Source organism: Danio rerio, chromosome 15, assembly GCF_052040795.2.
Source record: "Danio rerio strain M-AB ecotype USA chromosome 15, GRCz13ab, whole genome shotgun sequence".
Taxonomy (NCBI): domain Eukaryota; kingdom Metazoa; phylum Chordata; class Actinopteri; order Cypriniformes; family Danionidae; genus Danio; species Danio rerio.
The window spans coordinates 44,770,038-44,789,078 of NC_141035.1; the positions used below are offsets into that span (position 1 = coordinate 44,770,038).

The following is a 19,041-nucleotide window of genomic DNA, read 5'->3' on the forward strand; positions in this document are numbered from 1 at the left end:
TCAGCAGCAGAAACGGGAAGACTAGTCAGGATAGAAGGAAAGATAAATACAGGGATGTACAGAGACATCCTGAATGAAAACCTGCATCAGAGTGCTCTTGACCTCAGACTAGGGCGACGGTTCATCTTCCAGCAGAACAATGACCCAAAGCACACCAATTAAATATCTATGGAGTGGCTTTACTAAAACTCTGTGAATGTCTTGAGTGGCTCAGCCAGAGCCCCGACCTAAATCCTATTGAACAACTCTGGAGAGAATTGAAAATGGTTGTACATTCTCGCTTCCCATCCAACCTGATAGAGCTTGAGAGGTACTGCAAAGAGGAATGGGCAAAAATTCCCAAAGACAGGTGTGCCAAGCTTGTGGCATCATATTCAAAAAGACTTGAGGCTGTAGTTGCTGCCAAAGGTGCATTAACAAGTATTGAGCAAAGGCTGTGAATACTGATGTACATGTGATTTTTCAGCTTTTTTTTTTCCCATTTTTAATAAATTTGCAACACCATCCAAAAACAATAAAAAATAAAATCACATTGTCATTATGGGGCAATGTGTGTAGAATGTTGAGGAAATAAATTAATTTAATCAATTTTGGAATAAGGCTGTAACATAAAAAAAAATGTGGAAAAAGTGAAGCACTATACTATCCTTATGCACTGTAATCAACTATAATCCCAACTCAACTTTGCATGTCCTGTAATGTGACTATTGCGGATACACACTTTGCGATATTGATGCTGAAACGATATATTGTGCAGCCCTAGTACAGAGCAACAGATGCTTTTTACTCTACAAAAGCACATACTTCATGTATATTCTGTATTACTGCAACAGAACTATCATTTTCAGAATAACAGAAGTCAATAGGAAGTCTTCCTTATAGCTAGATAGCTAGATAAATGTGCGAGTGTGGGTGTGTGTCTGTGTGTTAATGACAGTTTACAGAGGACCAGGATTTATTCAAGACAAAAACATCGAGATCAGTTTCCTCTCCTCAGGCCATGGAAGATTTCACTAACACACACATACACACATACACACACACACACACACACACACACACACACACACACACACACACACACACACACACACACACACGAACGTAAGAAACATCAATTGGCTTCTTGTCTCACGGTCTGGCATCTGTTGTTCTACATGCTTCAGTCACTAATTAACAATTACACAGGACGGCTCCATCAGTGTGATTGATGACAAACATGCGGAGGGCGGCGGATCGCATTGATTGATCACTCACTCGCTCCACATGTTGACCTTGACCCACCCTGAGGGCGACAACACTAACCCATTCGAAACCAAGCCGCTTCACCTTAACTAACTCCACTCTCATTCCCAGAGGAAGCCGTCCATCTCCTCTGAGCTAGTAATAATATTAACCTGGACAAAAAGAATTCTCATTCAACTCTTGATGGTCACGTTGGATGTTTTGGTTCTCATATGGCGTCCAGAAGTGTTAGTTTAACTCCAAATTGAAATCCTATAATCGTTTACTAATGTTGATCTAAAGACTCAGACTTTGGTTCATCTTCAGATTACAAATGATTCGTAAATAGTAAATAATGACGAAAGTGGACTGGACGTTTGTTTGAAGAATGTTGTTGACCTGTAGCTATTGACATCCATAGTTGGTAACTGTGGAGGTCAATGGCTAAAGGTTTCCAACATTCTTCTAACAAACTTACAGTCTAATTCTGTCATAATTTGCTGCATCACAAATTCTGTCATCATAAGTTTGTTATACGAATGTTGTTTACGTAGAATAGCCATTGACCTCCATAGTGGGAAAAATAGTAATACGGAGGTCAAACTTTCCAACATTCTTTAAAATATCTTCTACTCAAGTCAAATTGGTTTAGAACAAGTGTTGAGTGAATAAACGATGGCAGTATTTTCATTTTGGGGTGAACTATTATTTTATCTATACCAAAGACCACAACTACTACTAATACTACTACTACTACAACAACAACAACAACAACAACTACTACTACTACTAATACAACAACTACTACTACAACAACAACAACAACTACTACTACAACTACTACAACAACAACTACTACTACTACTACAACAACTATTACAACTGCTACTACAACAACAACAACAACTACTACTACTACTACAAATACTACAACAACAACAACAACTACAACAACAACAACAACTACTACAACAACAACAACTACTACAACAACAACTACTACTACTACTACTACTACTACTACTGCTACAACTAATACAACAACTACTACTACAACAACTACTACTACTGCTACTACTACAACTACAACAACAACAACAACTACTACTACTACTATAACAACAACAACTACTACTACTACTACTACTACTACTACTACAACAACAACTACTACTACAACTACTACAACAACAACAACAACAACTACTACTAGTACTGCTACTACTACTACTACTACAACAACAACAACAACAACAACAACTACTACTACTAGCACTACTATTACTGCTACAATAACTACTACAACAACAACAACAACTACTACTACTACTACTACTATTACTACTACAACAACAACTACAACTACAACAACTACTACTATTACTACTACAACAACTACAACAACTACTACTACTACTACTACAACAACAACTACTACTACTACTATTACTACTACAACAACAACTATTACTACTACTACAACAACTACTACTACTACTATTACTACTACAACAACAACTACTACAACAACAACAACAACTACTACTACTACAACAACAACAACTATTACTACTACTACAACAACAACAACTACTTCTACAACAACAACTACTATTATTACTACAACAACAACAACTACTACTACTACTACTACTACTACTAGAACAACTACTACTACTTCTACTACAACAACAACTACTAATACAACAACAACTACTACAACAACAACAACTACTACTACAACAACAACAACAACAACAACAACAACTACTACTACTACTACTGCTACAACTAATACAACAACTACTACTACAACAACTACTACTACTGCTACTACTACTACAACTACAACAACAACAACTACTACTACTAGCACTACTATTACTGCTACAATAACTACTACAACAACAACTACTACTACTACTACTACTATTACTACTACAACAACAACTACAACTACAACAACAACTACTACTACTACAACAACAACAACTACTACTACTACTACTATTACTACTACAACAACAACTATTACTACTACTACTACAACAACAACAACTACTACAACAACAACAACTATTACTACTACTACAACAACAACAACTACTTCTACAACAACAACTACTATTATTACTACAACAACAACAACAACTACTACTACTACTACTACTACTAGAACAACTACTACTACTTCTACTACAACAACAACTACTAATACAACAACAACTACTACAACAACAACAACTACTACTACAACAACAACAACAACTACTACTACTACTACTGCTACAACTAATACAACAACTACTACTACAACAACTACTACTACTGCTACTACTACTACAACTACAACAACAACTACTACTACTACTACTATAACAACAACAACAACTACTACTACTACTACTACTACTACTACAACAACAACTACTACTACAACTACTACAACAACAACAACTACTACTAGTACTGCTACTACTACTACTACTACAACAACAACAACTACTACTACTAGCACTACTATTACTGCTACAATAACTACTACAACAACTACTACTACTACTACTACTATTACTACTACAACAACAACTACAACTACAACAACAACTACTACTATTACTACTACAACAACAACAACAACAACTACTACTACTACAACAACAACTACTACTACTACTACTATTACTACTACAACAACAACTATTACTACTACTACAACAACAACAACTACTACTACTACTATTACTACTACAACAACAACAACTACTACAACAACAACTACTACTACTACAACAACAACAACAACAACAACAACTATTACTACTACAACAACAACAACTACAACAACTACTTCTACAACAACAACTACTATTATTACTACAACAACAACTACTACTACTACTACTACTAGAACAACTACTACTACTTCTACTACAACAACAACTACTAATACAACAACCACGACTACTACTACTACAAAAACAACATAAAATTCTGAATAATTACTTCACCCTAAAATATAATAGACTATTAATGAGTAACAACATTTAGTTCTCTCCCCTATACACAAGCCCATTGTAGTGTATATAATTTAGGTGAATCATTACCCAGGTCACCTGAGCTTGACCTTTCCTCAGCACTGCTCAACAGGAACACAGGGCTCACTTCATCAAACAACTGCGGCTGAATTATTTATTAATATACATTATGCAACCACCGTGTCATGGCATTATTGTGTCAAAGTGTGTTGTTTTAATATAACAGATTTGCCAGCTTTTTGGAAGTATTGATGTAAGACTTCCTGAAATGACCTGAACTTCATACTCTCCTGAACACGTACACCGACTTCCTCCATTCAGGGAGAGGAATTTCCCAAAGTTTGCGGTGCGTTTATCGATGGCAGGATCACATACACCCTGTAGGGTCTTTAAAATCCGTACGCAATTAATAAAACCACAGGGTTTTAATAGCAACCACAGTGGAATATAAAAGAATGGAGAGACTGGAGAGGGACGAGTGTGTGTGTGTGTGTGTGTGTGTGTGTGTGTGTGTGCGTGTGTTTCTTTGGCAGGGTCTGCATGTATTGTTGAATGTGAAAAGTTGAGGCCGGGTTTTCTAATACAGGAAGTTTTGGCACAGGAGGATATGCAAATGAGTTCCATGCGCACATTTATTTTTTGGTTGATTTGTTGAGATTGTAGTGACAAACATGCACGTACACACAAACACACACACACCTGATGGGTTTTTAAATTTTACTAGGACATCCCATGGACAATGATTTATTTTTTTCTACTGTACAGACTGTATATTCTGTCCTCTTATGTCCAGTTTTCTTCATGGAGTCCAATAAAATGTCACAAACAAGATCAAAAATGACTGGGTGTTGCTATATTTGGAGACTTTTGGTCATGAATACCAGGTCGGCTCACACACACACGTTGGGTTTGTGTGTTTTATGGGGACTTCCATAGACATAATGATTTTTATACTGTATATTGTGTCCTCTGCCCCCAAATCCTACATACGTCTAAACCCAACACTAACAATCTGCTCTTTTACATTTTCAAAATACTTAATTCTGAATTATTTATGAGCCGTTCTTCTTATGGAGCTCGCTAAATTCCCCAAACAACGTCAAAAATGACTGTTATAGCACTGGAGATGACATTTGGTCCCCACAAAGTGATGAATGGTGCACACACACAATTGTAAGGCTATCTTTATAGGGACTTCTCATAGAAATATTGAATAATATACTGTACAAACTGTATATTCTGTCCCCCTATACCCCAATCCTAACCCTAACTTTAAACCCAACCCTCACAGGAAATATATACTTAATTCTGGATTTATGAGCTGTGTATTTTTTTCTATCGGGTGTTATAAATGCCCAAAACAAGGTAAAGAAATGACTGTTATTACAACACTTAAGAAGACATTTGGTGAGGAAACACTCACATTGTCATGAATACCAGGTGCACACACAAATTGCATAGCATAGCATAATTGTAATTACATAGCTATCTTTATGGGAAATTCCAATAGACATATTGAATAATATACTGTACAAACTGTATATTCTGCACACCTACACCACAATCCCAACCATAACCCTAAATCCAACCCTCAAAGGAAACAATCTGTATTTTTACATTTTGAAAATTCTGGATGTATGAGCAATTTGTTTTTCAAAGGATCCCTATAAATGTCTAAAACTAGGTCAAAAATGACTGGCATTACAACACTTGAGGAAAAATGTGGTCCCCACAACATAATGAATACCAGGTGCACACAAACACAAAACTGTGGAGCTATCTTAAAGTGGACATCCCATAAATGTATTGATTTACAAACTGTACAAATTGTATATTGTGTCCCACTATACCCCAAACCTATCCCTAACACTAAACCCAACCCTCACAGGATGCAATTTTACATTTTTACAGTTTTACAACACTTGAGGAGAAATTTGGTCCCCACAATGTGAAGAATACCAGGTACACACACAACTGTAGAGCTATCTTTATGAGGACTTCCCTATAGACATATTGAATTATATACTGTACAAACTGTATATTCTGTCCCCCTCTACCCCAATCCTAACCCTAACTTTAAACCCAACCCTCACAGAATACATATCCTAAAATCTGGATTTATGAGCCGTGTGTTTTTTTTTTATCTAGTGTTATAAATGGCCAAAACAAGGTAAAAAAATGACTGATATTACAACATTTGAGGAAGACATTTGGTGAGGAAACACTCACAACGTCATGAATACCAGGTGCACACAAACACAAAATTGTAAAGTTATCTTTATGGGGACTTCTCATAGATGTATTGAATTATATAATGTACAAACTATATATTCTGTCCCCCTATACGTCCCTAACCCCAACCATAACCCTAAACTCAACCCTCAAAAGAAACAATCTGTACTTTTACATATTAAAAATAATTAATTCTGAATGATTTATCCTCCGTTTTTTTTCATGCGGTCTCATATTATAACTGTATGTTCACACCGAAAGCGGCGAGAGCGTCAAAGTAGCCTGAAGTCATTAATTTTCAATGAGAGCCAGCGGCGATAAGTGGTGAGGAGCAGTCTTCGCCTGTGTGGGCGTCGAAGAGAGTTGAAATCAAGTCAACTTAATAGTAATGAGCTATGACGTGGTTCGGCGTTAAGCAATCAGAATGAAGATGTTCACCGCTTGATAGGAGTTCAGAGAACACAGACCTGTTAACTTTGGTTCCGACCACAGTTGTTCCCAAGAGTTTGATTATTGCAGTCGCCGGATTTCCAATTATTTACAATTTTTTCTTACAGGAACATGCATTAAATAAGTTACTGGCGAGTTACTGATGTGCATTAATGTTATATATTTTTATCTTAAAAAAGCGGGAATCTCATGCGACGTGACAGTACAAAACAGTATAGCTGCTTCAGGATATTTCAGACATATGGACACATTGGATAAATACAGCAAAGCCACACCACTCGCAACTTGATCGTCCATTGTTATGTGAATTTGATAAGTGTAAAACATTTTCATGCTAGAAACATGTTTTATGCAGGAATGTAACTGATATGCTGTAACGGCTCCGTTAAATACGAGATCAATGTAGCGAGTTTTGACGTTCTTGCCGCCGGAGTTGAAGACAGACAGCATTGTCGCCAAGGCGGCCAGAGCGACCTTGGATGCTCTCGCCGCATTCGTTGTGAACGTACAGTAACACTTGAGGAGAAATTTGGTGCTCACAACGTGAAGAATACCAGGTACACACACACACAAAATTGTCAGAACTATCTTAATGGGGAATTCCCAATGATAAATATAGAGTACAAACTGTATATTCTGTTCCCCAATAGCCCAACCCTACCACTAAACCCAACCCTCAAAGGAAACAATCTGTAATTTTACATTTTTCAAATGCTTAATTCTGGATTTATGAGCCGTTTTTTTTCATGGGGTCCTATAAATGTCTAAAACAAGGTAAAATAAATGAAATTTGGTCCCTTAATGTGATAAATACCAGGTGCACTCACACAAACACAATTTTAGAGCTATTTAAAAGTTGAAATCTTATAGACGTATTGATTTATATGCTATACAAACTGTATATTCTGTCCCCCTATACCCAACCACAATCTTAAACCCAACCAACACTGAAAATAGATCTGTATTTTTACATTTCCTTGCAACTTGTGAGCCCTTTTCCTCATGGGGACTAAAAGAATGTCCCCACAAGGTCAATATTGACTGACATTGCTATACTATAATAATGAATACCAGTCACACTCACTCTCTCACACACACAGAGCTCAGGTTAACCTATAAATTCTACAAGTACAACCAATTCTGACAAACTACACGGGCTGTTCATTGATGCGAACATAGACATGATTGCTGATACAGTTTGTATTTGACTTTTAGGGTTAAGGTAAAAGAAAAATAGTGTATATTTTTAGTTTGTTTTTCTAAAGCTCTGGAAATGCAGGACGACAGACTGTCTGGAGCTGCAACACCTTCCATTGTGCATGTGTGTGTGCTCGTGTGTTTATGGGAAGTGGGAGAACAGTAGAGAATTGAGTACATTTCTATCGGTTTGTTGGGAAAACAAATGCACACACCTTCAGTACAAACACGTCCACGTGAACATGACGATGATGTGAAAGTTCAGCCTAATTAATATGAGAAACTTTTTTTTTTTTTGCTAAATACAGATGTTTTGCTAAATACAGTATGTTTTACAGCAGGGGTGTCAAACTCAATTCCTGGAGGGCCGAAGCCCTGCACAGTTTAGTTCCAACCCTGCTCCAACAAACTTACCTGTAGGTTTCAAACAAGCCTGAAGGACTCAATTAGTTTGATCAGGTGTGTTTAATTAGGGTTAGAACTAAACTGTGCAGAGCTGCGGCCCTTTTGGAACTGAGTTTGACACCTTTGTTTTACAGGATTCAACGCCAAGGACTTTTTCTACTGGCCCGATTGGGCAAGTGATTCAGATTTTTACTTGCCCTGCCAAAATTTTCACAGGCCCCAACAGTAGTTAAAAGCTATTTCTTAGACACATATTTTAAATAATTTGTCAAAAGTCAAACATAGTTGTGTGCATACACTTTTTATTCAGCATAACATTTCTTTGAATACAACTGACAACAAAAAAAAAAGATAAAATTGATGTAACAAAAAAAAAATGTTGGCTAGAATTATGCATAATAGGATTAAATTATGGAGAGAAATAACAGAAGAACCGGTGTTATCCCTAGAAATACACCCCTGCCGTAAAATGCACCACTAGAGGATCGTCAGACTATAGCAATCGATGATTGGCTCCTGTGCTAGAAGCCAGGGCTTCATTCGCCATATTGACTGTCACACTTTCCCCCATTTAAAACTATACGAGTGACGCATCTTGTGTATTCTATAGTCTTTGGTTATAGTGGATGGGACAAAAGTTTGACCCACGCATGCTGAGGCAGGCAGTTCTGTACAATTACGTAATCAGCTTAAAGACATCAGCCTAATTTTGATATCGGACCAATAATAATAACATAAAAATTAGCATTTATCAGCTGAATCGATATGGCCACCAATATATTGTGCATCCCTACAAAAAATCTGTAATGTATGCATTGCTATTGTTTCAGTGATGCCACCATAAAGAGAAAAAGAGACCGTATTAAAATGAGTATCCATCTTTCCCACCACGCATTATTTTCTTAACACCTCTTCACGCCCATCATTCCATCACAAAGAGTCCTAAAACTGAGAAAAGACCACCTACACTCCTCCTACAGCTTGATGAGCTTAAGATTACAACTCAAAACCTCGCAATCACAGTCCATTGTTAGAGGAGGGCGAGAGACAGAGAAGAAGAGACAGAGAGAGACAGCGTCTGTCAGCACATCAAAGCCACGTTTAAAGGGAACGTGAAGTGAATGATGAGGGAAAAGAAATCAAAGAGCACCTAAAAAAGCTCTCTCTTTCTCTAGGCATCAGCTCGTCGACTGAGAAGAGGCCGCTGACCTTCCCTGTGTGCTGACAAATGTGTTTTTCTCTGCGTTTGCCTCCTTTATTCTTGCTGTCTTTCTGTCTTTTGTTGTTCCTCCTTCCTCTTAGCGCACGTCTATCTCTCGCTCTGTCTTTTTTAACCCCCTTTCGATGGAAAATAAAAGAGCGATTCAAAAGGCAGAGGGAAAGTGAGTGAGAGAAAACAATGCAGCAACTTCCAGACTGATGGTTAAAACACTACTACTGGTCCCCCCAACGCCAAAAACCGCATTATAGGAAATGATGGGAGCAGTGATGGCTTTAGAGACTTTTTCCAAAACATCATAATCAGCGGTGGTGAGATGAAAAAAGATGCAAATGTGCCCTGAAAAAGTGTTTATGAAATGAGTTGTGCATGAAATATCAAGTTTTCTGTGGTCAGATGATTACTTATAATTTTAAAGGTGCGCCTATTACGCAGAAACCACTTTTATAAGGGGTTTAAACACAGTTCGTCAGTTTTATCTGACATTTTGTCAAAATTTTGTATTGAATGGCAACTTATTTACATCTTGTGTTTTTTTTTAATAAGTTTTTTTTTTTACATTTTAAGAATTTTATTTTAAAAACAATGACGGTTTATCTATTAAGTCTAACTCTAGCTTGGCTCTATAAGGTTTTTTCTATGAGCCAATCAGCATTTCGAATGAACGCACAAAAACCAATCAGGAACTGTGAGAAAAACCAGAAAGAAACACAAAATCAGAGTCAACTAAATCAAGGGTTCTCAACCTTTTTTCCTCAGAGGCCCACCTCCCTCTCTGAAAGTTTTTTGAAGGCCCAAACTGATTGTCTATAAAATGCTTATTTTAAAGCTTTATTTATTAGCAAACCATTTCGTTGGCCTTCTGTTATTCTTTTATTTGTTTACATCATTTATTCATTCATTTTCTTGTCGGCTTAGTCCCTTTATTAATCCAGGGTCGCCACAGCGCAATGAACCGCCAACTTATCCAGCACATTTTTACGCTTCCAGGCGCAACCTATCTCTGGGAAATTTTTTCTACAACGTTTTATTAAAAAATAAAATGAACAATATATATATATATATATATATATATATATATATATATATATATATATATATATATATATATATATATATACATATATATATATATATATATATATACATATATATATATATATATATATATATATATATATATATATATATATATATATATATATATATATATATATATATATGAAATTTAAGCCACAGTCTGCATTTAACAGTGAGGCAGTTTTTTTTTTTTTTTTGTCCAAATTAGCTTATTTAATCATAGAAAACGGGAAATGCCATTACTTTAATCATTTTAATATGACATATTTAATAATGAAATCAAATAATTATTTATTATATAGTAATATATAATAATTTACATTTAGCGTACATTTAGGGTCTCTGTCATGTTAACATATGAAAGAGAACTGTTACACATGCATTGTTTGCTATATGGAATGCAAAAACTTTGAAGCTCAATATCTCAAAATCAATGAGAATGCAGATAGAACCTTATGATTCCAAGGTGAAGTGTTGTGTTGTCTGTGAATATAACCAGCTTCTAACTGTAAATATTGAATCATTTTATTTGTTATGATCACACTTGATAAAAACAGTCTGCACAAACTGATTGACATCCTCCCTTTGTACGTGTCATCAGAGGCCCACCCATTAGTGACCATCTCTTATTAGGATCAAAGCCTAAAAGAGGCCGAATCTCATTTGAATTTAAAGCGAAAGTCACCAAAACGGCACAATTAGGATCAAAGCCTAAAAGAGGCCGTTTCAAAAAGAGTTATAAGAAATTATGTGTCTGGTATAGTATTTACTCATAGAAATTACATGACAAACAGAAAACAATGGTGTTTGAGGCTCACAGTATACCATATCATTATCATCTACTCTTAATATTCAGCTATGATATTATAAATCTAGATTTTTATTCTATAGCAACATGGCATGTTTACTACATTCTCTCAGTAGTAAACACACATGAGTTGACGCGGCGGCAAATACTGTACATCAATACATGAAGGCAGAAATGACATTTTTTTTGTGAATTACATCTTATAAATAAAGTATATGACACTTTTAACACCATTTGGAGGTGTGCATGTTGCTGAACAATGTATGTAAAACAATGTGAAAACTTGTGCAATCGCCATTACGGTTCTTTCCTGACATTGAGAATATAATCAGCTGAATTGTAGAAAAGCTGAATTAAGTATTTGTGTAGGGTCGGATACAAGTTGTATATACACACACACACACACACACACATATATAGATCATATAAAATGAAATCATTGTACATAAAAATGACAATAAAAACATTAACAAACAATAAAATAAAGTAATAGTTTACTAAAATATGTATTTATTATATGCATTTCTGTTAAAATTATTTAAAGAAATAACAAAAATAAAAGACAACAAACAAATTCATATATTACAAAAATAAATAAATCATTTAATAAAGCATTAATTTAGCAATTTTAGGAGATACCAGGAAACACCTGGGAAAACTACCAAGATAATTAAAATAAAATTAAATATTATAAATTAACAAGGACACTTGTTAATAAATAAACAAGGTCACTAATAAAAAATATCAACAGCGCAGATAAATTGTTTATAATATTTCATACACAAATAAAATCTGAAAGTTCACATGAACCGGAAGCTGTGACGTTTTTTTTTTTTTTCGTATTGTGAAGCAGTTCATAGAAAAACTAAAAAATATTAAATGAGAAAACAGTGGGTGTGGCTTGTTTTTTCTACTGCGAGCTGATTGGATGTAGTAAAGTAAACATTTTCATTCAGATCTAAAAATCGAGATCTGGAAAAGGGTTTCAAGAGAGTTATTACAACCTAACAGACTCCTCCTCCTCAACATTTCTGTTGGTCGTCAACACTTGAGGGGCGTGGTTAAGTATGCTAGCCACTCCCAATACCTCAGACAGATGCTATCTGAAAATTTAACTGAACACAAACAGGAAGTGCATTTTCAGATTTCAATTAAAGATTACAGGGGCAAACTATTAATTTTCTTTATGTCATGTACAGATGAATTGTTCAGCACAAAACTAGCAATGTGAGCTAACAAAATCATATGGTTAATTTTGATGTCATGTGTACTTTAAATAGTACTCCTGTTTCGAGCTTCATGAATATGTTTGGCAGGACTGTCTCTTTAAGTGAGCAGAATCAGCCTGAAATGAGAGAGGGAAAACTCAGGTCATCTGAGGCAATACGTCTCCTGTCGTTCCCTTGTAAGACTTCCAGAAAGTCCATTAAGTCTGCTTAATATAAGGCACTGTCAGCAAGCTGCAACATTATATGAATGTTACGGTGGTGCCGTCGCTCGCACTTCTGTCACGCTCTTTTTAGAGGAGGGAGAGCCGGCGATGAGAGAAAGCATCGCAGATAAAGAACGGAGGGAACTGAACACCATCCAGACCAGAAACAGCTCTCAACACCTCCGTAATGATGTTCACTCGCTCACACTGGACTCTTTCTATCAGTGTTTCCTCTAGTAAACTCTGACCTGCTCCTTTTAGCCTGGTGTGCGGTTAAACCATTCGAGCGTGTCGGAGAAAGAGGGAGAAAAAAAAAAAAAAAAGAGGACACAAAAAACTGGAGCACCAAACAGGTCTGACTTTCCCTGAGCTCAAATAAAAGGCCAGAGAAAAAAGAAAAGAAAAGCGATGAAGGAAAGGTGAGAGAGATTGATTCCTTCCTCTGCTGTCCGTCCCTTCATTTCCTTGAGGAGATTTTATGGCTCATAGATTGCTCATTCATAGTTTTAGAGAAAAGATCAAACAAAAATGTGTACTAGAGCCTTTAAACTTAAAAAGGAGCTAAAGACGATAGACACGTTAACTAAAACTAGAGCTGCACGTTGAAAAAAAATCTTCACTCCTTTAAACAGAAATTGGGGAAAAAATAAACAAGCTGTCTAATAATTCAGGGGGGCTAATAATTCTGACTTCAACTTACAAGTCATTGTACAAAAAAACGACATAAAAACATTAACAAATAATGTTTACAAACATTAACAAAAGTTTATTAAAATATTATTTGTTTATTATATGCATTACAATTAAGATACTTTATTAAATTAAAATAAAAAGACAACAAACAAATTCACATGTTACAAAAATAATAAATAAATAAATACATTAAATAAACCATTTATTTTAACAATTTTAGGAGAACACTGGGAAACACCTGGAAAAACTAAAATAAGAATAAATAAAATAAAATAAAATATTTATTGAATTAGAATAAAAAACTACTCTAAAATTCCTTTGGAGAAATTAAAATTAAAATAAAATAGAATAGAATAAAGTATTTAAATATTTATTCATTAAGAGCTTTTCATTTGTAAAAAGATAAATAAATAAATAAATAAATAAATAAATAAATAAATAAATAAATAAATAAATAAATCCCAATTGACAAGTTAACAGAACACATAAGTGATGAAAAAGTTTTATTAGTGCTGTTTGCACAATAAAGAACCTGAGATATAGATGAAATAAAAAGTGATTAAATAAAAAGAGATTACATAAAAAACAAATGTCTATTTGCTCTCTGTAGTGAAAATATCAAGATTTTACATATCCTATGAATACTCAAAAACAAAAATGTAGTGAAACTGTTTTGAAAGGTTGAATTGACAAATATATAATTTATTTTATAATTTTATTATTTTTCCTATTAGATTAGTTGCAGTTTATTACACTCAATCAGATTAAGATAAAATAACCTAAAAAATCTCTGTTTTCCTCAAAATAAACTATAATTTCCGACTAGAGAGCTAAAAACTTTCATCTTAATTTTTTTTGTCTAAAACAGTTGAGTCTGTAAAGCTCCTTCTCTTTCTCTCTGTCCTGTGCGTGTATTCGTCTGTGTGTTGTTATAAGCACATGCTGTTATAAACTCCCCTTTACAAACAGCAGTTTCTCTCCAGTCCACCGTGCCGAGAGCAGGAGCGCATCAGAGTCTGCAGGCGAGAGGAAGCCCAGCTGTCAGGAGAGTTGATGTCTTCATAAATTTCTCCTCTCCAGCTGTCAGCAGAGCGTCAGAGATGGATGAAAGAGCCACAGACCTCTGACCTGATCAGACCTTTTCTTCACTAAACCCCTGTGAAGCCCCAAAACTCTCACAGAGCCCCGAGACTCCAGCGCAGCTCAACAACAGTGTCCACTGGAGCACACACACTCTGTTCACACGCAATGCAACACAAACTATGCATTGCAGTCTTTAACACTACACTCATGCAAATAAATAGCATATTATGTTAAAGTCACTTAATATACAGCTGTCTGAAATACTCGCTTCCGATTTGTCATTTGTGACATTTCAAGGTATGTTATTCCTAGATAACAACCTCTAAATAACACAGGCTTTTCCGGGAATTTCGATTCACCTTGAACGTCACAGAATATGTTCAAAATATGTTATTCATGTGTCTGAATAATGCATAGGTTAGAGTATACTCTAGCTGTTTTTATTTCTGTCAGCTTTATGTTTTTGAATGTTCGGCGCCATCTTGTGACAAAATAATGCGCAGGTTCCTCTATACTCCATCAGCTGTTTACGTTTCTGTCAGCTTTGTGTTTTTGACTGTTTGGCGCCATCTTGTGACTGAATAATGTGCAGGTTAGTGTATACTCCATCAGCTGTTTACGTTTCTGTCAGCTTTGTGTTTTTGACTGTTAGGCGCCATCTTGTGACTGAATAATGCGCAGGTTAGTGTATACTCCATCAGCTGTTTTCGTTTCAGTCAGCTTTGTGTTTTTGACTGTTTGGCGCCATCTTGTGACTGAATAATGTGCAGGTTAGTGTATACTCTATCAGCTGTTTTCGTTTCAGTCAGCTTTGTGTTTTTGACTGTTAGGCGCCATCTTGTGACTGAATAATGTGCAGGTTAGTGTATACTCCATCAGCTGTTTTCGTTTCTGTCAGCTTTGTGTTTTTGACTGTTAGGCGCCATCTTGTGACTGAATAATGTGCAGGTTAGTGTATACTCCATCAGCTGTTTTCGTTTCTGTCAGCTTTGTGTTTTTGACTGTTTGGCGCCATCTTGTGACTGAATAATGCGCAGGTTAGTGTATACTCCATCAGCTGTTTTCGTTTCTGTCAGCTTTGTGTTTTTGACTGTTAGGCGCCATCTTGTGACTGAATAATGCGCAGGTTAGTGTATACTCCATCAGCTGTTTTCGTTTCTGTCAGCTTTGTGTTTTTGACTGTTTGGCGCCATCTTGTGACTGAATAATGTGCAGGTTAGTGTATACTCCATCAGCTGTTTTCGTTTCTGTCAGCTTTGTGTTTTTGACTGTTTGGCGCCATCTTGTGACTGAATAATGCGCAGGTTAGTGTATACTCCATCAGCTGTTTTCGTTTCTGTCAGCTTTGTGTTTTTGACTGTTAGGCGCCATCTTGTGACTGAATAATGCGCAGGTTAGTGTACACTCCATCAGCTGTTTTCGTTTCTGTCAGCTTTGTGTTTTTGACTGTTTGGTGCGATTTTGTGACTAAATAATGAGCAGGTTCCTCTATACTCCATCAGCTGTTTTCGTTTCTGTCAACTGTTTAATTAAGGCATTAATATTGTAGCTCAAAGCAACGGTTGTGTTTAATTTTTATATTTTGTGACAGGTAGTTATCCAAGCAGACCAACAAACTTTGTAAGTCTTGCATTTCAGTATTTGGAAGTTTTACATTATTTTATGTAACTAAAGGTCAAAGTGATGGCATTGAGGGCAATAACTAAAACAAAACTCAAACATAAAAGCAAATATATAAATTCAAGCAAAGCTTTTTCGTTTTGAACAAAAATTGTGTTAATTTTTAGCAAAAAATATAAAAATTTAAAAACAATATATAGCAAAATATACTTAATATATTTAAATAAATGTTTAATATATTTAATATATTATTATTATTATTTACAGAAATCATAATTTCTGCAATAACATTGTTTACAGTACTAAAATTAATATATTTTTATGCACATTTAATATGTATTTATAGTACAGATTTATTATTTATATTAGTATTTACATGTATTTGATTGATTCCTAAAATAATAAGATTTTTTATTTTTACATGACATTTAAATATATGTCATTTAATTTGACCCAAACAAACACGCACGCACGCACACACGCACGCACGCACGCACGCACGCACGCACGCACGCACGCACGCACGCACGCACGCACACACACACACACACACACACACACACACACACACACACACACATATGTGCATGTACCTTAAAGCATAAAGCTTTTTTTTTCTACAATAATATGAATAGCTTCACAAGATTAGTGACTAGCACTATTTGGTCGTTTTCTGGGGAGTCGAAGAGTTTTAGGTACAGAAATTGAATAAATCACAATGCAAAAAAAATGTAAATGTTGTTTCTCAACTTCGGAAGAAATAAGGCAACATTAAGAGTTTTTCCTTAAAACAAGCTAACTTATCTACCAGTGGGGTAAGTAAAATAATTTTGATTTAAAATGTAAATATTTGGATTACAAACACGACAATTGTTCTTTTTTTTTTATAAATTGTAAAAATTATGTTATATACAGTAATTAAATGCAATTCTGCAGCTCCTGCGTAACTATAATCCTGACTAGATATTGCATATATTGCGATGTGACTCTTGTGGATGTATATATTGCGATATTGATGCTAAAACGATACATTGAACAGCCCTATTATATCTGTTTTCAAACACTCAAAATTTGTCAATGCCATAAAAAATGCTATTCATAGTATTCAAATTCCAGTCTAAATTAATTCAGATTCACATCCCATCAATATTCATGAAAGCCCAACTAATAATCCTGCTGTAACATAATTCCCCTTAAAAAAAACAAACTCAACTCATCGCAAACCTATCAGAAACCTGAAACAGCTCCATATAACTGCACTTGAGTCCTGAGCGAGAGCGTGACCTCTGACCTGTGACCTCTCAGGCCAAAGGTCAAGGGTGGCGCCGGCTTTTCCCTCATCATCGCTATCGAGTGTTCAAACAGCTTCTCATCCACAAATAGCAGCACATGTCCAGAAGTCACTCAACACAGCAGAAGTCCGACTTTCCCTTTCCTCCATCAACACATCTGCGTGACGTCTATTTATTATTGTCACAGGCTCTTATTTGGCTTGATCTACGACAGAACCGAGATGTCAGTTTTAAAGATAATTACATTTCTCCCCCCTCCGCGGCTCCATTCATCACACTCTGCCATTTTTAGCCTCTTGATAACATGCCTCGACTCATTCTTTCTCTCCCTCGCAGTGAGTCATGTCCCATTATGTGGCATGAAGTTGCCAAAAATTTGTTAATTACAAAGTCCAGAGCTCGACTGGTATGGTTGTGATGAAGTTTTGAGGAAAGCACTGGTGGATTTACTGCCGCTTCTTCGGTCTGTGTTTGTAATCAGCAGCTTCTTATGTGACGTTTCTCACGGGACGAGTGATCGCAGCTCCTCTGATTACCCAATCACAAACACTGATCAGCCAATCACTTATTAGCAGATGATGACAGACGGTTGTATGAGAAAAGAAGGATGGATGGATGGATGGATGGATGGATGGATAGTGTTGTGTACCAATCAGTTAAAACGATAGCTCAATATGGGAAATGTCTTTATGCACCCTTTACTCAGGTCACTTTTTTTCTCAAAAAGTGAAAGTTTTTTTCCAGTTACAGGCCTCATTTAGGCTACTATTCAGTTATGAGACTTAAATACTGCAATTTATTTACAAATTAAGCAATATTTTAGCTAAAATAGATTGTCGGATTGCTGTCATAACCAAAAACTTTTTGAACATAGATGTGAAGACATGTTGAACTTAAATGATTGCCAATCTTTAATGTTTTGGTTCATATATTTAAGCTTGGTCTCATTTTAAAGAAGACATTTGGAATGTAGTGAAAAATATTCAAAAGGCTTAATAAAATCAAATTCATGTACCTTTAAGTATTTGAAAATAAACTAATAAACTTTTATTTTACTATATAAAATTTGTATTTTACAAAGCAAAACATTTACAAAAAAGAAAAATCAAAGATAGAATAAAACTACATGCCAAATTTGAAGTTGATATTGATGGATGGATGGATGGATGGATGGATGGATGGATGGTGTTGTGTTGCATTCAGTTAAAGATAGTTCAATATGGAAAATATGTCTTTAAGCACCCTTTACTCAGGCCACTTTTTTCTCA

General features: G+C 35.5%; 2 protein-coding genes across 3 annotated transcripts in view; both read right to left on the bottom strand.

Annotated features, from left to right (window-relative positions):
• The window catches only part of epha4l (eph receptor A4, like), an 87,900-nt gene that overhangs the window by 54,666 nt on the left and 14,193 nt on the right, over window positions 1–19,041 (bottom strand). The window lies entirely within an intron of this gene.
• Window positions 479–17,822, bottom strand: LOC147833757 (uncharacterized). The gene is made up of 5 exons (XM_087283419.1): window positions 17,742–17,822; window positions 14,958–15,013; window positions 14,746–14,858; window positions 3,023–4,197; window positions 479–2,745 (listed from the first exon to the last, which is right to left on the bottom strand). Exons 1-5 carry the CDS (start codon window positions 17,820–17,822, stop codon window positions 2,743–2,745), a joined length of 1,428 nt encoding a protein of 475 aa, XP_087139545.1. The 3' UTR covers window positions 479–2,742.